General features: G+C 47.3%; 1 protein-coding gene and 1 long non-coding RNA gene across 3 annotated transcripts in view; both read right to left on the reverse strand.

The window, feature by feature from the left end:
• The window catches only part of LOC130706206 (uncharacterized), a 54,518-nt gene extending 47,679 nt beyond the window's left edge, over positions 1–6,839 (reverse strand). Inside the window, exons 1-2 of the long non-coding RNA XR_009006584.1 lie at positions 6,674–6,839; positions 6,483–6,557 (exon numbers count right to left, since the gene is read on the reverse strand). This is a non-coding gene — a long non-coding RNA (uncharacterized LOC130706206). The remainder of the gene's footprint in view (positions 1–6,482; positions 6,558–6,673) is intronic.
• Positions 6,840–11,722: 4,883 nt separating this feature from the next.
• On the reverse strand, positions 11,723–18,917 carry LOC103011363 (testis-specific Y-encoded-like protein 2). 2 transcript variants are annotated; one of them, XM_057538969.1, is made up of 7 exons: positions 18,590–18,917; positions 16,612–16,722; positions 16,373–16,484; positions 16,141–16,286; positions 15,915–16,012; positions 14,745–15,586; positions 11,723–12,433 (listed from the first exon to the last, which is right to left on the reverse strand). In XM_057538969.1, the coding sequence occupies exons 1-7, from the start codon at positions 18,758–18,760 to the stop codon at positions 12,264–12,266; spliced, it is 1,650 nt and encodes a 549-aa protein (XP_057394952.1). In that variant the 5' UTR covers positions 18,761–18,917; the 3' UTR covers positions 11,723–12,263. The 2 variants fall into 2 exon arrangements, with proteins under 2 accessions (XP_057394952.1, XP_057394951.1); XM_057538968.1 differs by having other exon boundaries at positions 16,612–16,689; positions 17,960–18,917.
• Positions 18,918–19,560: the final 643 nt, after the last annotated feature.

Raw genomic sequence — 19,560 nt, forward strand, 5'->3', positions numbered from 1 at the left:
ATACCATATTAATAGAACAAACATAAACTCCACATGATCACCTCAGTAGATGCAGAAAAAGCATTTGACAAAATCCAACACCCATTCATAGCAAAAACACTCAGAGAACTAGGAGTAGAAGGGAACCTCCTCAATTTGATAAAGGGTATCTATGTAAAACCCACAGCTAACAACATGCTTAATGGAGAAAGACTCAATATTTTCCCCCTAAGATCAGGAACAAGACAAGGATGTCTGCACTCATTACTTCTAGTCAATACTGTAGGTCTAGCCAGGCTAATTGGTCAAGAAAAATAAATACAAGGCATCCAAATTGGAAAATAAAAGTAAAACTATCTCTATTTGTAGATGACATGATTTTATACATAGAAAATCCTAAGGAATCCACTAAAAACTATTTGAACTAATAAACAAGTTCAGAAATGTGACAGGACAGAAACCAATAAACAGAAATCAACTGTATTTCTACACACTAGCACTTAACAATCAGCAAGTGAAAGTAAGAAAACAACTCCATTTATAATAGTAGCAAAAAGAATAAAATACCTAGGAATAAATTTAACAAAATAAGTGCAAGACTTGTACGCTGAAAACTACAAAACACTTCTGAAAGAAAGAAGATCTAAATGGAAAGATTTCCCATGATCATGGATTGGATGACTTAATATTGTTAAATGGCAATACTTCCCCAATTGATATATAGATTCAACACAATCCTTATTAAAATTTCAGCTGATTTTCTTTAGATATTGACAAGATGATCCTAAAACTCATATGGAAATGCAAAGGATTTAGAACAGTCAAAACAATCTTGAAAAAGAATTACAAAGTTGGAGGAATCCCATTTCCTGATTTCAAAATTTACTACACAGTTAATTTAATCAAGACAGTGTGGTCTGGCATAGTGACAAACATATCAATTAGTGGAATAGAATTGAGAGTCCAAAAATTAACTGTTACATTTATGATTTATGGTCAACTGATTTTTCACAAGGTTGTCAAGACAATTCAATGAGGGAAAGAATACTCTTTTCAACAAAAGGTGCTGGGACAACTAGATATCCACAAGTAGAAGAATGATATTTGGATTCCCTACCTCACAGCATGCACAAAAATTAACTCAAAATGGATCACTGGCCTAAATTTAAGAGCTAAAACCGTGCAATTCCTGGAAGAAAAAGGAATAAATCTTTGTGACCTTGGTTTATGGAATGGTTTCTTGGATACGACACAAAAAGCTCAAATGATAAAAGAAAAAAACAGATAAATTGAACTTCATCAAAATTAAAAACTTTTGTGCATCAAAGGACACCACCAGGAAAGTGAAAAAACAGGGACTTCCCTGGTGGTCCAGTGGTTAAAACTTCGTCTTCCAATGCAGGGGGTGTGGGTTAGAACCCTGGTCGGGGAGCTAAGATCCCACATGCCTCGTGGCCAAAAAACCAACCAAATAAATAAATAAATAAAACAGAAGCAATATTGTAACAAATCCAATAAAGACTTTAAAAATGGTTCACATCAAAAAAAAAAAAACCAACTTAAAAAAAAAAAGTGAAAAAATAACCCAGAATGGAAGGAAAGATGTGCAATTCATATATCTGCTAAGAGACTTGTATCTAAAATATATAAAGCATTCTTACAATCTAACAATAAAAAGAAAAATAATCTAATTTTAAAAGGGCTAAGGACAGAAATAGACATTTCTCCAAAAAAGATATACAAATAGCCAATAAACACATGAAAAGATGTTCAACATCATTAATTATTAGGGAAATGCAAATAAAAACCACAATGAGACACCACTTCATACCCATCAGAATGGCTATAACAAAAAAGACAGACAATAAGAAGTGTTGGTGAGGATATGGAGAAATTGAAACCCTCAAACATTGCTGGTGTGAATGTAAAATGGTGAAGCCACTTTTGCAAACAGTTTGGTAGTTCCTCAAAAAGTTAAACACAGAGTTGCCATATGACCAAGCAATCCCACTCCTAGGTATCTACCCAAGAGAAAAGAAAACATACATTCACACAAAAACTTGTACACAAATGTCCTGAGCAACATTATTTAAAATAGCCAAACGTGAAAACGACTGAAATATCTATCAACTGACTAATGAATAAACAAAATGTAGTATATTCACACAATGGAATATTATTTGGCAATAAAAGCAAATGCCACATGCAACAACATGGATGGACCTCAAAACCAGTATGCTAAGTGGAAGAAGCCACTCATAAAGGCCAATATATTGTATGATCCAATTTATATGAGATGTCTAGACTAGACAAATCAATAGAGACAGAAAGTGCGTTAGTGGCTGCCTACGGTTGGGGGGAGGGGAGTCATGGGGAGTAACTGCTAATGAGTATGAAGCTTCTTTTAGGGGGGAATAAAAATGTTCTAAAATTGATTGTGGTGATGGCTGCACAACACTGTGAATATACTAAAGACCACTGAATAGTACCCTTTTAAAGGGTGAATTTTATGGTGTGTGAAATATATCTCAATAAAGCTGTAACAAAAAGATGGAAGCAATAACAGGATGTCTGTGTGCTAATGGGAATGACCTTGTAGAGAGGGGGAAATTGAGGTAGGAGAGAGAGGGGGATATTGCTGAAGCAATGTACTCAAGTAGGTAAGAGGATGGGATCTAGTGCCAAAGTGGAAGGACAGGATTTTGATGACAGCAGGGACAGTTTTTCCATAATAACAGAAAAGAAGGCAGAGTATATGAGTACACATGCTGCTTGGTGGTTGGATGTGGTAGTGGGAATCAGTGGAGGTTTTCTTTTGATGGTTTAAAATTTTCAGTCAAGTATGCAGCCTGAGCCTAGGATGGGAGAGGAGGTGTTGGAGATTTGAGGAGAGAGAAGGTATGAAATAGTTATCTAGAAGGGTAGGACAGTGAATAAGGAAGTACAGTGGAGCTGGCAGAGTTGGATTTAAGCAGGGCTGGGGTTTTGCCTGATAAGTATGCTAAAGTGACAGAGGGCAAGGGAAGTGAGGATGTATGCAAGGGAATGATTATTATGATGGACCACGGAATCTAAGCTGATTAAAGGAAGGACATGGGAACATGGAGGAAGTAAAGGGTAGTGAAAACGTTCAGTTCCAGTGGCATTGAAGGATTGTTGGAATTGGGGTGCTAGAGGGAGTGAGCTAGAAGGATAAGTACTGGTTGGAGAGCAGGATGCCTGAAACTGAGATTATGGAGGAGATGCAGTCACAGGTACTGATAAGAAGGGTAAGACTATCGGGGTGCGTGGCTGAGGTGGGGCTGAAAGGCAAGAGCACTGTAGAAGAGCAGACAGAACTGAGAGACAAGACCACTGGAAGGGTCATCTACGAGGATATTAAAATCACCAAGAAGTAGGACTGGAGTAGTGTTATAGAGTGACAGTGAGCTAGTAGCTAAATCCTTCTAGGAATGAGGCGTGACCGGGGCAGGCATGTGTGCATGTCTGTACCTGACTATAACACACAGGTAGGTGATGGTATAGTCTGATGATTTGAGATTTAAAACAAAGTGGTTGATATTTATATAATCTTAATGTATCTCTCTACAAATTACTTATTAATTACAAAGGAAAAAGAGTAACTACAATGGAGAAACCTGGAGACACTAACTTAAACAAATAGTCAATGTGAGCAAAACTAGTATTGGGATAAACTGACATCATGTGCCTCCTGATATAAAGCACTGAAGACACATCTCTTCTGTGGTATTCTTGCCAAAATTACATAACTTAACTGTAATCACAAGGAAACATCAGACAAACCCAAGTTCTATCAAATAGCTGGCCAGGACTCTTCAGAAGTATCAAAGTCATAAAAGGCAAAGAAAGACTAAAGAACTGTCCCAGATGAAAAGTGCCTAAGGAGATATGACAACTAAACACAATGTGGGATCCTGAATTAGATCCTAGAATAGAAAAATTATATTAGAGGAAAAACTGATGAAATTCAAATAGGTTCTGTACTTTCATTAAGAGTATTGTACCAATGTTAATTTCCTAATTTTGATAATTGAACTGTAGTTGTATAATTTCTTAACATTTGGGGAATGTAAGTGAAGGATATATGGGAATTCTTTGTACTATTTTTATAACTTTTTAAAAGTCTGAAATTATTAAAAATAAATTTTAATTCTAAAAAACCAGAGTGTTTAAGAAGGAGGCAGAGAAAATGTCTGGGAAGGACATATAGAGTGAGGACACCTACCCCCATGTCCTGGCCTCCTGGCAGCAGGGGTATGAGGAGGCTGCTGGGGGAGCAGAGCGCTCAGGGGAAAGCCAGATTTCCATTCAAGCAGTGGTTCTCAGTGGGGGATTGAATAGACAGTCAAGGGGTGTTTCAGAGACATTTTTGACTGTCACAATAATTGGAGATTATAGTGACATTTAGTGGGCATTGACCAGGGATGCTCAGCATTCTGCAGTGCACAAGACAGCTCCATACAGCAAAGAATCGTACTGCATCCCATATGACTTTAGAATGTTCCACCAGACAATCATGTAGGTGAAAAACGTGTTCATTCATTCATTCAACAAACATTTATTGAGAGAACCTACTGTGTCCAAGCACTGTTTTAGGTAATAGGGATACATCAAGGCACAAAAAAGACAACCATCTCTGCCCTTCTGGAGTTTACAATCTAGTGGGAGAGCCAAACAATAAACAACAAACATAATAAAGATGTAAGATATATTATGTAAGAGGGTGAGGAGCACTATGGAAAAAACAGATCAGGGTATGTGCTAGGGGAGAGTTGCAATTTTAAACAGGATGGTCAGGGTAGGCCTCATTGAGAAAGTGACATCTGAGTAGAGGCCTGAAGGAGGTGAGGGCATGAGCTTTGTGGATATTGGTGGGGGGAAAGCATTCTAGGTACAAGGGATGGCCGAGTACAAGCCCCTGAAGTGGATGTGTGCCTAATATGTTCAAGTAGCCTAGAGGAGGTCAGGATGGGTGAAAGAGAGGGAGCAAATGGGGAGAGTGGTAGGAGATAAGGTCAGAGAGGTTATGGGAGCCAGATCATGGGTTTTAATATACAATGACTTTTACAGTAATTCAACAACCATATAAATTGAGGGAAGATTGCACTTTGTTTTGTTTAGAACCTCATGAAGAATTGTTCATCATCTAGGAAAATCGCATCACCCTATCCATGGTTTCTGAGTCACAGTGTAGCTGTCACACTCCCAGGTACAAGCATTGTATGTGCAAGACCATTTCATCATGTCTTCTAGTGGAATTATATTCCAGCCTTTACATATTGAAATACATATTGTTTTATTATAAATTATTTTTCCTTTATTTCTCCCTTATATTGAATTAGGACATTATATTGGTTTTGGGGGGAATTATGTGTGTAGACAGATTCTATTATCTATGCACTTCAATTCAGAACAGTGAAAGAGATGTTTCAAAACATACATCATAAAAATGGAGTGTTGTGTTCAAAAGGTATGAGAACCACTAAGGCATGGCAAGAAAACAACGGGACTATTCAGAAACCAGGCAGAGAATGAAGGGGATTTTGCTGATGACTGAAGGTGAGTTCCAGAGGCCTGGTCAATTCCAGGGCTGTATGGGAATGTAACTAGGAGACCCCTGGTCTCTGATCTTCTTGTGGAGACTAACATAATACAGGATAAGGGCCAGATCCACTTTTTCATCTAAGCTGCTCCCCACCCTGGGTGGGGGGGTCTCACCTGTTTAACACAGTAGGGTGGGGAACAAAGAGGGTTGTCTCCTCAATGAGGCCAGAAGCAGCCTAAGGCCAGGCTCCATTTTTTTACCCCCAGAACAGACAAGAACCCCAGACTAAGCTCATAGGCACTCTCAGGCCAAGCTCATTGCTATAAACAATGCACCTCTAACCTGTTTAGGGATGGGAAAGAGGCAGAAAGAGGAAAAGCAATAACAAAGAAAGACAGAAGCATTCAGAAAGAAGAACCAATTGGGGTGGGGGAAGGGTCAGAGACAGACAGGGAGAAAATAAAGCCAAAGGCCAAGAGAGACTATATTCTTTTCAATCATAACTGTCATTATTTATTGAAACTTTTCAAGAGGCCAGGCGCTGGGCAAAGTGATGCACTGTATTGTCTCAGGCGGAGATTATTAGACTCCCATTTGACAGATGGGGAAACTGAGGCCCAGCTGGGTGAGGCTCAAGGTCTTACGGCTAGCTTTAACTGGCTGGGTCAGGATTCAGCCTTATAGGTCTGGGCGGTCTACTATGTCTCAGAGAGGGAGCCAGACAGAAAGATAGAGACAAACAGACAGAAAGATGGAGATAAAGACAGAGGAAGGGGGAGTGGGGTGGGCAGAGAGTGAGAGACAGACGGAGACTTACAGACACGCAAGCAGACGATCACGTGAGCTGCAGACCTGCACAGTACACCGTTTCCCAAGAGACAGGAATGGGGGGAGCGCGGAGGGTGGGCATGGGCGGTGGGCTCCGCAGGGTACTCACCTGGTTGCCGTCTGGGGGCCGCAGGAGCACTCGCCCTCCCCTTGCTACCCGCACGATACTCCGCAACCCGCTGACCTAGGGTTGAGAGGCCGCCCAGGTAAAAACTCGCCCAGGTCCCACCCCTCACGCGCTCCGGCCCGGCGTCTTTCCCCCCGCGTCCTCCACCCGCCCCCGTCTTTATAGCGTCTCACCGGGAACCTCGGGCCGTCGGTGCAGCCGCTGCCTCGCACGAATAGACTCCAGGGACCGGCAGCTGGATCTCGCGAATAGACTGGACGCGTCCCTCCCGCTTGCTGGAGCGCTAGCGGGGTCGCAGGCCTCCACCGCTACCGACGGCTCCAGACTCCCATTGGAGGAGTGCCCTCCTGTCTTCCCTGGGATTGGCTGGAGATGGACACACTTTATTTTTACCCCCCAAGCCAGGATCCAGGCCGAAGAAAACCCGCCCCTTTGGGGGTCTTTGATTGGTTTATAAGCCAAGCCCACCCTTTAATAGGATTGGCCAGGAGGAGGATCTTCATCGCTTTTTGCCAGTCCATTCGACAGGTCTTCGGGAGGTTAGTTGGGAGCACGCAGGCGCGAACCCCAAAGTGAGGCCTGGCGCGAGTCACAGGACAGTCGGAGGTGCGCGGCTTCTTGACGTCTTATTCTCCGTAAGCCACCTTGCGTAAGCCACCGCTCCGCTAAGAGACACTACTCTGCCCCCAGTTTCCCATAGCTTACCCCTACCTGCAGGGATTTCTGAGCCAGGTTTCTCTCGCTCATAGTGAACGTAGTTCCTAGTTTTATCCCTGGAGGATGAGGTGGTTATAGGGGTCTGGCCAGTCACCCACCAGCCCCTGCTACTTACTGATTAAGACATTGGTCGAGTGACAGCCTCGCTTGGAGCCTCAGTTTAACCATCTGTCAAATGGGAAGATAATTTTTAAAAAAATCTTTCCTGAAAATGCCATTCATTCAATGCAGGATTCAATGAGAGAACATAAATTAATTGCCTGGAGCATAAACAATTAAGGTCTCCCCTCCCAATTCTTGCCTTTGCTGTTGTTTCAGACTTAGGGAACTATGGCCCAGAGAGGCAAACTGTTTGGCTTGAGGTCACATGGCAATAAGACCCAGCATAAAACCCAGGCTTCTGTCCTCCAAACGAAAGGGGTTTAAGAAGAAAGGAGATACAGGAAGGCCCTTCCTATTACCAGGGTTTCTTAATTTGGGTTCACAGATCTCCCTCCAATCCAGTCCAGGGACAGGGTTTAGAGGGGTCCATGAATTTGGATGGGAAAAAAATTACATCTTTGTTCTCACTCTCCTCTAATTGAAATTTAGCATCTTTTCAGTAAAGAATGTAACTCACCATAGTATAATAGTGATAGTACCTGTGACTCTGTCACTAATAGAAATCACAGAGATTTTCATATCATATTATAGATGTTGTACATTTCTTGAAATATCATGTAATCTCATCTCTATCTCAAAATCATGGTTGTCATTAGACTCTCCATTAGATCTCACAAGGAGCATATATATTACTATAACATATTTGCTTTTCCATATTTTAGTAACTATTTTTCAATATAGTCAATATTTTGTGGTTCTAGGTATTTTATTTTATGCATTCAAAAGATATTGTTTTCTGAGAAAAGACGCATAGGCTTCACCAGATCACCAAACAGGTCCATGGCACACAGAAAATGTTAAGAACACTTGTCTTCAACTCTGGGCTCCAGGGGGACAAAGACTTGGTCTATTCATGTTTCCTTGTTGTAGTCCTATCACCGAGTTTCTATCAGGCACACAGCAGGTGCTCAGTAATGTTTACTGAATGAAAAATAGGATGCTTCCTAATGAAAAACAGGATCCTCCACACCCCCAACTGAGGGAGCCACTGATGGCCTTTTTGATCACCAAAGAAAGAGGGATCTAGTTTCCTGGATCTAGTTTTGTTCCTGCCAATCTGCTTTTATTCACAGAAGTGGGTGGCACTTTTAAAGTCTGGCCCCAGGAAGTCCTTGGAACCTTACCCTCAGGAGCAGGGCCCTCTGCTCCAGGGGAGTTGGGTGAGTTGTGAAGGATACAAAGACAAGTAGCTTTGGCATGGGAAAGGCCCTGGGGCACATTGGGCCTATGACTCCTCATTCTCCTCCTGGTTTCTGTTTGGGGTCCCAGCAAATGGGCCTGTCTTCACTGGTCTTCAGCAAAGACTGTATTTTGGAGTTGGATGTGACCTTAAAGACCTAGAAGAGGGCTTCCCTGGTGGCGCAGTGGTTGAGAATCTGCCTGCCGATGCAGGGGACACGGGTTCGAGCCCTGGTCCGGGAAGATCCCACATGCCGCGGAGCAACTAGGCCCGTGAGCCACAACTACTGAGCCTGCGCGTCTGGAGCCCGTGCTCCGCAACAAGAGAGGCCGCGATAGTGAGAGGCCCGCGCACTGCAATGAAGAGTGGCCCCTGCCGCTCGCCACAACTAGAGAAAGCCCTCGCACAGAAACGAAGACCCAACACACCCAAAAATCAATCAATTAATAAATAAATTTAAAAAAAAAAAAAAAAAAAAAAAAAAAAAAGACCTAGAAGAGTCTTCCCTTTTGGAGGACCAGACTAGGCAGGACCTGAAGCCACACCACACACTGAGGAGTGAGGGCACAGGGAAAAGATGTCACCCTAGGCAAAGAACATCTTCTCCTCCCATGCCTCAGTCCAGGACATGAGCATCCTGGCCAGCTATATTAGAATCACATAATTGGGTCCTAACAGTGTCCCTGAAGTCAGAGGCCCTCTCTAACAGGGTGGGTGAAGAGAGGCCTCAAATGCCAGGATGAGGGGCTAGGGATTTGATTAGAGAAACAGAGAGGAATTAGGTAAGAGCATGATGAAGGCCAGGCTTCAGAGGTCTGCTTCAAGGCTAGACTCCATCTTGGGATCTTAGGCTGGTTGCTTCTCCTGGGCTGATCCCCCAGCATGATTAGCCTATTTGCAGATGGGAAAACTGAGACCCTCTATAGAGGGTGAGGAAGTCACGTTGTGAGCCAGAGTATATTGAGACAAGGATACCCAGGCCGTCTCTCTCTTGAACTGACTGGGATCCTCTTGCCAGGCTGACCTCTTCCTGGCCCACTCCAGGTCCTTTGCCCCTCCTGCTTCCCCTGCCCCTCCACTTCATCACGTGCTCATTGGGACTGGCTCCAGATACTGCACATAGGCGTCTCTTCCCTCTGCACAAGATGCCTTGACTCAGCATCCTGCACTCTCAGCTCTGGCCCTGGGGCAAGATATTCTCCTTTCTGAGCCAGAGTCTCCTCTATCCACTTCTGACAGTGTGGTCCCAGGTCAGAACCAGAGGCATCCAAGCTTCCATGCTCTCCCCAAAACATTCATCAGAATCTGGAGTATGTCCAAGATCTGGTATTCCAACCATTTCACAGAGGAGGTCCCACAGCAACCTGGCAGTCATACCTGACTTCTCTCAATCCCTCTCTTCCTATACCTAAAGCCTGTTGATTCCAGCATCTTAAAATCACAGAATACACACATTTCTCGTACAGGAGAATTCCAATTAATTTATGTAGATACTTCCCCCTCGAGGAGTTGGAGGATAACTCCCCACTCCCTAAGCACGGGCTACACTTAGTGGCTTCCTTCCAAAGAGTACAGTATGGAAGGTGGGGGAATGGAGTAATTTTACAGTGGAGAAACCTGACATATACTACCTAAGCCAGGTGATCAAGTTAACATCAACAGTGATAAGGCATATCGATAGCGTGTACCCTTGATAGGATATGAAGAGAATGGTACTTTATTTCTGTGGTCTTCCTTTCCCAAACCCATAACCCCAGTCTAATCATGAGGAAAACATCAGACAAATCCCAGTTGAGGGACATTCTGCAAAATACCTGACTAGTAGTCCTCAAATGTTGATGACTCCAGGTCATCAAAAACAAGAAAAGTGTGAGAAACTGTCACAGCCAAGAGAAGTCTATGGCAACATGATGATTAAATGTAATGTTGTGTCCTGGATGGCATCCTGGAACAGAAAAAGGAAATTTGGTAAAAACTAAGGAAATCTGAACAAAATATGGAATTTAGTTAATAATAATGTATTGATATTTGTTCATCAGTTGTGACAGATGTATCATACTAATGTAAGACGTTAACAATAGGGGAAACTGGCTGTAGGGTATACGGACACTCTCTGTATTATCTTTGCGATAATTCTGTAAATCTAAAACTTCTAAAAGAAAAAATTTATTTAAAAAACCTTCCATATTGCCCCCATCACGCCACTCTCACCTTAGGTATAGCGTCAGCTTCCTCACTGCTCTCCCTCCCTCCAATCCATGCTCCGGGCAGCCAGCAGAGGGCATTCTGTAAAACGCAAATCTGACCGAGTCTGAAGACTTACAGCAAAGTAAGGGCGTTGGATGGAAAGTTTGGGAGGTATATTACAGAAGACATACCCAGATGTCTGTGTAAATTATCGTTATGATCCAGAAAGAATCTGAGAGGTTTTTCTGGTGTCCGTGGAAATAAAGTTACTGTATCCAAAATTTAAAGCCACTGGGCCTTTCAGACGCCCAACTCCCGACCACCCCCCCCCACCCCCGGTCACACAGCTACATAGTAATTTTCCTTTGCTTTTCTTTTATCTCTATGCAAACTCCCCAGCCTGGGCTGTCTTTTCTTGCCTTCTCTCCCAGGTCCAGCTCCAAGGATCCTGCACCCTCTTCCTAAGACGAGAGAGCACTCCGGCATTATTGGATTGTGAAGTCCCGACCGATATCATTTTTATTTTACTACATGCGGACAAGAAAAATGGATTCCTCTGGCTCCCCCACACTCAGCTCATACTAGGCCCGAGGAAAGGTTTGACGCACGATAAATAAAAAGATGAATCACTGAGTAAATGGATGTTCTAGGGCCCAGGGCGTTCCTGTGCGCCTGCGCGGAGGGGAAGGCGTGGGATGCTGTTTGCTACCTGCCTGGGTCTGCTGCGGCCGCCCGGAGAGGGAGGGGCTTCCTCGGCCTCGCTCTGCCATTGGCCAGGATGGTCCGCATTGGCCTGACGCAACATTTCTGCGGTCCCGCGGAGCTCGCCCCCAGCCAGCCACCCCCACCCCCAGCAACTACCATCTTGCAGGCCACTGCGTAGACGAGGCGGCTGCTTGCGGGCCTGTGGGAAGGGAGACTGGCTGCTGGGGACCGCGCACCGGGTGGGACAAAAGACTCGAAGCAGCACTTTGAATTTGCTCAGAATTTTATTAGGATTACCAGGGTTCACAGGGAACGAGGCGGGACTTCTGGGGGAGGGGGACCAGAATACCGCAATGGCGAAGCGGCCTTGCATAGACACCGAGGCGGGCTAGCGGGCACAGCGGGGAAGGGCGAGGGATGGAGGGAAAGAGAGAGACGGGAGAACAGGGTGGCGGCAGAGACCCCCAAGGCCACAGCGGCCCTCCCCGCTTTGGGATCAAGGGTGTCCACTCCACACAGCACGAGGAGGGGGATAGAGGGGCCCTGACCAAGGCATCACAATAAATACGTTTAGCAGCACACAGAAGCCTGCGGGAGAGGAGGGCCAAAAGGAAGGGGGAATCCCCCTTTCCCTCCCCCCAAAATAAGAACTCTGCAATTACTAAACCATAAAAATAAACTTTAAACCCGTGTACGAAGTCAGTCATCCCCCAGAAGTGTAATATGGGGCCGCTCGGCCCTAGCTGATACGGAGGGCAAATGGGGCAGGGGGAGAGGGATATAGAGAGGCAGCCCCCGCAAGGGTAAGACATTTATCCCGTTTTGCCCCTCTTCCCTGGGTTGGCCCAAGGGTTTGGGACCTGAAGCACCTCCTCCATGTCAGAGTCTTCTGAGTCTTCCCCTCCTTCTGAGTCTTCTTCGATTCCTTCCTCCTCCTCACTTCCTTCCTCATCATCACTGTCCTCACCTTCTTGCTCACTGCCTGTACAGGGGAGAGAGAAGTAAGGAGGGGAAAATGGAGGAGGATGGTTAGGTGGACAGGTAGATGTCACTCTTAATAGGGAACAGAGCCCACAGTCAGGGCTTCTGAGGGGCGGGACCATTCACCAAAAGCCTCTGCTTGGAACAAGCAGCCAAGTCTGTGTGAACTCAAGTCCAGAAAGTAAGGGCGAGTGGGAGGGAAGCAGGAAAGCAGAGTGGGATGCCTCTGTCCTATCAAAATTGATACATCTCTGAAAGTAGCTTTTTCACCCCCTGTATACAATGTGTGTCTCTTCCTGAGCTCTGACCTCAGCTGAATAAAACTTCTTCATCCAGAGGCAGCTCCCTCTCTCTTTCTCCCCAGTCTGATCCCAATAGGCCTCAGTCTGTCTTCTTCAGCCCAATTCCCCACCCCGGCTCCCACCCTAGGGTTGTACAAATAATTCTGCCTCCCCTTCTCTGAAAGAAGAGATGCCACCGAGTAGGAGGGGATGGGGCCGGCAATTCCCTCTGTTTCCCTACCTAGAAATATGTCTAGATTGTGGCTACTCGCTTATTCAATTCCTCCTTCCTCAGTGCCCTCAATGGAAGTTTGCCAGGGATCCCATGGTCAAAACCCCCAGGAGTGGTTGGTCTTCCTGCACCTTCCACCTACCCCAGGGGGCTGCCTCTCCTCCATCTGCCTGCCTACAGCCAGGCTCAAACATATCCCTTGTGTGCCTTCTGCCATCCCCTTCCTAGCCAAGGTTTGACTCTACTGCCTTAACCCCTGTTCATTCCCTCCCCATTCCTACTGTGGTCTGGCTCTACCCCCACCAATCCACTGAACTTACTCTTTCCAAGGTCACAGATGATCTATTCAGCCCCCAATCCGATGGACACATCCCAGTCCTCATTTTACTTGACCTTTCAGGAGCACTGAACACCAGTGACGATCCCCTCCTTCTTAGAATGTTCCACGACCTAGTGCTCCTCCTAAGTCTACCCTCTCAGAGCCTCAGTTTCCCCATCTATAAAAGGAGGATTAGTAGTACCTACCTCATAAGAGTTGCTGTGAGGATTAAATTAGTCAAAGCAAGAAAACCATTTAGAATAGTGCCTGGCACATAGTAAATACTTCATTAATGTTAATTGGACCCAATTAACGTTAACCAGCCCCAGAATCCAGAGGTAGGATTCTGCTCTGGCTTATCTCCTTTCTTTACAATTTCTGACTTCCCAGGCATATCACCAACCACCTGCCTCTAAGCCACCCATACCTTATATCCAACAAGCCCTTCCAATTCCATGTTCCTCCCTGCATCCCATCAATCCCACCACCATGCCCTTCCCCATCCCAGGAAATGGTGCCTCCTTTGGAGAGTCATCCAGGCCAGAACAAACCTAGCAGTCACCTTAAATACCGCCTTCTCCCTCAACCCCCCATATGCAACCCTTCTTCAGCATTTCCCAAAATGTATTCTTTGGTGGACAGTGAACAATGGCCTTTGTGATCAAGATGTTTGGGAAATGCTGACTTCCACAATGTTTAAATAGGTTTCTTAGAGCAGGACTTATCAGAGCCTTTAAGGTGCCAATGCACATGTGACTCTACATAAGGATATTATTGTATGCAGTATTTCCCCAACATATTTGACCACTGAACCTTTTTGTGAGCAGCTTTTGGAACCAGTGAAGGGTCCTCAGATGACAATTTGGGAAACCCTGCCCAACATACCATGCATTTTCACCCTTCCAGGTTCTTTTTCATGTGATCCCTTCCACCAAGAATGCCCCATAATGCCCCTTAATGTGAAGGCAGCCTCCAATTCAAATGTCACTTCTTTTCTCTAGTTCTCTCCTTCTTGATTCTGGAGATAGAATTAGCTCCTCTCTCCTCTGGACTCACTGAGCACACTGTTCACTTCACCCCCAGCTCCCCAAACAAGCCTGGGAGTTCCCAGAAGGCCAGGGCTGGGTACAGAGTGTGCTGAATTGCAATATGTTTGCCATTTTTTTCCCCTCTTTCTGTGTGAGAACCTGTCTTACTTAGTATACCACCCACTGCCTCCTATCTCTTCTCTCTGCTTCATTTGTCTTGTGCTCTGTTACAACCTATCTACCCATCACCAAGAATTGAAATTTGTTTTGGTTTTGTTACATTTGTGAGCTAAATGTTCCCTGACCTTGCTCTGTTTAAAAACTTACTCAGAATGCTTTTTTTTTTTCTCTACAAGAGCAGATTGTGCTCATGCTTTGATACTCTGACCATGGGCAGATTTTCTCTGAGAGAAGAGAAAGGAGGTAAGACAAGAGGTGAGGGTCTAGCTCACCTTCCTCACTGCCCTCCTCCTCTTCTTCCTCCACTGATGATTCTTCTACGGAGATGTTCTCTACCTCGTCCTCATAGTCATCCTGGTTGGTGCTGTTATGGTGATCCTTGTCAGAGTCTTCAAGGTCATTCTCATAGTCTTCAATGTCTCTGTCGTCATCATCGCTGCCTTCATTGTCACCTTCATTGCCATCATCATCACTACCTTCATTGTCACCTTCGTTGCCATCATTATCTTCAATGTCACTGCCGTCATTGTCTCCATTGTCACTGTCGCTGCTGTCCTGGTTGCTGCCGTTGCTGCTGTGGTTGCCACCTTTGGGGTTCTCATCATCACCATTGGGGTTCTCGTCACCATCAGTGTTCTCATCGTTATCATCAGTGTTCTCTTCGTTGTCATCAGGGTTCTCTTCATTGTCATCAGTGTTGTTGTCTTCAGGGTTCTCACTGTTGTCATCGGGGTTCTCATTGTTGTCATCAGGATTCTCATTGTTGTCATCGGTACTCTCATTGTTGTCAGTGGTCTCGTTGTCATCAGCACTCTCATTGTTATCAGTGGTTTCGTTGTCATCGGGGCTCTCGTTGTTAGTGGTCTCACTGTCAATGCTCTCATTGTGGTCAGGGCACTCGCTGTCACAGAGGCTCTCGCTGATGTCAGTTATCTCGTTGTCAGTGGTCTCGAAGCAGTCAGTGGTCTCCATGAAGTCAGAGATCTTGATGTCATGAATGGTCTCATTGTCGGTGATACCATCACTGTCTGAGGTCTCTCCAATAATGTCTTCCATGATGTGATAGTCATCAGAGTCTTCCACGATCACCACCTCATATTCATCCCTGTTTTTACTGTGGGGAAGCCTGGGGTTGAGTATAGGGTTGGTGGGAGGTGGTGTACCCAGAGCAGACACTGAAAGGTGGTAAGTAACTGGGGAGGCAGTAGGCTACAGGGGTTCCCAGGGACGAGGCTAGGTGGGGAGAGTCCCATTTCTGCCCCTGACTACATAACCTCAGGCCGATCACACCCCATTTCTGGGCATCACTCCCCACTTGTAAAACATAGTGGACTGGATTATCTCAAAGGTCCCTTTTGGCTCTACAAATACTGTGTGACACTAGCCTAGTCTTTGCCCCACCCCTAACAAACCACCTCTCAGCCACCAACCCCCACCATCACCTTTCTTCCTTTTCTTGCTTCTTTCTGCTTGCCCTGTAGCCCCCTTCTCCCATCATGTAGTAACGCACAGGGTTAACCCACAGGTCATTCTTGATAATCTGTTGAAAGAGACGGGGGAAGGGAGAACAGAGTTATGAGTACAAGCCACAGAGCCTACTCCCAATACCCCACGCACCCAGGGGCAAGCTAGCAAGGCCTTCCCTGGCAATGCCAGGAGGGGCCCCACCTCAGCAATCCTGTCGGCCTCTGGGAGGCTATGGTTTGAGAACCAGCTGAAGAAGCTGTGGCTGGCATCCTGGTTCCTGTGCCTGTGGGCCTGAGGTTCCTGGCCCCGGTGCCAGCGAATTGGGGTGGAGTGAGACACCAGCCGGCCTGGGGGGAAAGGAGGCTATGGAGAGGGCGCTGGACAAGGATAGATGGGGTGGGGGGCATGAATTTGCTCTGGGACTGCCTCTTACCCGAGCGATTGCGCTGGAACTCCTTGACGATCACCATATTTGTGAAGTAGGGGTTTGTCTGGAAGTACAGCTTCATTTTGTAGCCCATGGAGATATGTCTGAGATCCTGTACCTGCTCAGGGTGGGGGTAATGGTGGAATTCCCACCACACCGTGACCCCTCCCACCCAACCCCCCCTCACCTCCAAGGACCAGATTCCTTGCCCGGTCCTGGTAGAAAAGATATCTCTTTGGCCTGACCTGCAGATTGGTCAAGTAGCGGAAAATGTCTTCATCGCGTTGGTTGATCAAGATTGAAATTTTGGGGTGGTTGAGGAACTGATGGAGGGAGCAGTTTAGGTCAAGGAGTGACTGTTCAATGAGAAGGAGGGAAGGAAGGCCAGTCAGGGCTAGGCAGGGCAGAACAAAAGAGAGGCTGGAGCAGGAGAATTCCTTTTGTGGTCAATGGGACATGACCCATACTTTTATTCCCATGATACTGTCTGTGTGGTAAGAGCCTATGTTTATAAAATGTCAAACCTCTGTATTAAGTGGCCTTGCCATGGTTCATAATTGCTGTGTGTTTGGGTGCTGGGAGTCTATGTCCAAGTGATGTTGTGTCTCTGGGTGCTGAGGGCTTGTGTTCACAAGACATTGTGTGTCTGGGGGCTGAAGGCCCATGTGCAAATGATGCTATATCTGGTTGCTGAGGCCCTGTCATCACACGATGTTATATATATTTGGGTGTTATGGGTCTGTGTCCACATGATGTTGTGTATCTGGGTCTGAGGGTTTGTGTCCAGGTGATGCTATGGTCTGTGTACTGAGGACCTGTGGCCACATAATACTGTACCTGGGTGCTGAGGGCCTGTGATCATGTGATACTTTGCATGAGAGTGCCAAGGGTCTGTGTCCATATAATTCTATTAGGATGTTAAATCCATGTGTTCCTAACATGTTGCATGGTCCCCTAGAGATAAACTTATCACCAATAGTGAATTCTTGTTATTTTGCCCTTTCCTTCATTTAACTCCTTTCTCTCCATTCCTAGGTACTCCTTCTCCTGATCCTTCAGGGCTCCAGCCCCTTTCTAGCCCCCTCCTCTCCAGCCAGGATTGGGGTCTCCCTAGTATCTAAGCAGAGACCTAGGCTTGCACAGCCATGTGTGACTTGGGCACCCTTTCTGGGCCATTTCTCTGCTGTGTGCCCTTCTCCTCCCTCTTCACTGTCTCTGAGTCAGTTTATCTTCTGTGTGACCCTCCCCTCCTCCTTTCACCATCTCTGGTCCAATTTTTCTGCTGTGTGCCCCTCTACTATCCTCCCCCTTTCACCGTCTGTGATCCATTTTCTTTTATGCTATGCTCCTCCTCTCCCCCTTTCCCATCTGTGGTCCAATTTTTATGCTGTGTGCCCCCCTCCCCCCTTCACCATCTCTAGTCCAGCTTCTCTGATGTTTTGCCACACTCCTTCCATCCCTCCTCCACCAGACCTCGTCATTCTTCCAATAGGGGCCCGCCCCCACACCCTTTCACCCAGCCTGTCCCTCCCCCCACCGCCCCCCATTTCTGGTCATGGGCTCCTGGCCCATGAATATAGATGACAAGGATACTGCTTTGACCCAGAAGCCTGGGATATGCTGGATGATGAGATCTCTGCGCTCCAGGAAGGGTCTTCGCATCTGGATGAACTTGCGCTTGAGACGGAGGAAGGCCTTGCCCGCCTTGATATTCACCGCCTCCAGGTCCAGCTGAATGTTTTCCAGCGCCTGCAGGATGCACTCTATCTTCTCGGCATTCTTCTCTCGGCTTTCCCTCTTCACCTTCCTGGGCTTCCTCTTTCTCCTCCTCCTCCTCTTCCTCACACTTTCCTTTTCATCCTCGTCGTCGTCTTCCACGATGATGACGGTCTCTTCCCTCCCCCTTGGACCGGCTAACCTCTGGTACCCCCGCCCCCCTGCGCTACAGGTTTCTAGGGCCTTCTCTCCTGCAAAGCTGCTGGGCTCCGTCACCTGGAAGTCAATCTCCAGGCTTCCCCCAGAAACCTCCGAGGGAGAAAGCGTTTCCAGGCTCTCCGTGGGAGGGGGCGCCCCCCCGTACCCTGACTCGATCGCGGGCTCCCAGCCGGGACCCCCAGCCCCCAGGGTGAAGTACGCGCGTATCCCCCCCTCCTCCAGAATGACATAGGGCGGCGGCGGGGGCAGAGCGGGGCCCAGTCCCACCCCCCTCATGTCAGCCAGCACCTGTGCCGCCTCGGTTTCCTCCCGGAGCCTCGGGCGCTGCTGAGGTGGAGGCAGGGGCAGGCGCAAGAGAGGTGGCGGAGGCGGCGGCGGCGGCGGCAGCTCGCTCTGAGGGGACTCGGAGCTACTGAGGCGGCGGGCCTTGGCCGGAGGCCCCTCATCCGGGCTGTCCATGGTGACCGCGTTCGCACAGCTCAGGGGCTCGCGCTCGCCCCTTCGCTCTCAGTCAGGCCGCCGCTGCCTGTCACACCTGAGGCAGAGCCGCGCCTCACGCGACCAGCTCTGCTCTCAGCCTTGCTCTGGCGCTCCCTCCCACAGCGCCTGCCCTACTCCCTCCGCGCCAAGGGCCAGACCCCGCCCCCTCGCTGACGCCAGGGGCCATCCCGCCTCCCCATTGGCTGCCAGCCGCCGCGGCTGCGCTCGCGGCCCCCCGCCCCCTGCCCGCTCGCACGCAATCTGCTTGCCAACACCGCACCTCATCATTTTCCCATTGGCTCCCCTCGGGCCCGCCAATCACCGGGCCACCTCCCTCAGCGACCTTAGAGACGGTGCAGGACGATTGGCCTCGGGGAGAGCTGAAGGGAAGAAGACCCTCTACCTCACCCTGCCGACGTCTTATCCAATGGGAGAAGTACCAGTAGTTCTGAAGACCCAAACGCAAAACAAAAAACAAGCGCAAGCAGTGAGCGGGATGTGCTCAGATAGACTCAAGAGCCTCGCTGTCGTTCTCCCCCTCCTCTCCCCTCCCCGTCAGCAACTACGCACTTCTTAAATCTGCCCCTGCCCCAGCCCTGGCTTTCGCCCCTGCGGCGGCGAACTCGGAGGCGGCTCCTCGGGGCTCGGGTGGCACTCAAGGAACCTGGGGTTTAGAAATCGAGGGTCTTTGGTTTGGGGCCAGGTTTTGACGTGGCGTTTCCCATTTCTGCAAAATAGCTCTAGCAATAATAATTGCACCAAAAAAAGTAACTTCCTCT

Source organism: Balaenoptera acutorostrata, chromosome X, assembly GCF_949987535.1.
Source record: "Balaenoptera acutorostrata chromosome X, mBalAcu1.1, whole genome shotgun sequence".
NCBI lineage: Eukaryota > Metazoa > Chordata > Mammalia > Artiodactyla > Balaenopteridae > Balaenoptera > Balaenoptera acutorostrata.

Excerpts from the sequence above, each read along its gene's own strand:
- LOC103011363 (XM_057538968.1), bottom strand. The coding sequence starts at position 18,760 with ATGGACAGCCCGGATGAGGGGCCTCCGGCCAAGGCCCGCCGCCTCAGT. Across the intron at positions 16,013-16,140 it reads AGGCCGACAGGATTGCTGAG|ATTATCAAGAATGACCTGTG; the intron begins GTGGGGCCCCTC and ends CTCTTTCAACAG. Across the intron at positions 12,434-14,744 it reads GGAGGAGGGCAGTGAGGAAG|GCAGTGAGCAAGAAGGTGAG; the intron begins GTGAGCTAGACC and ends TCCCCTGTACAG.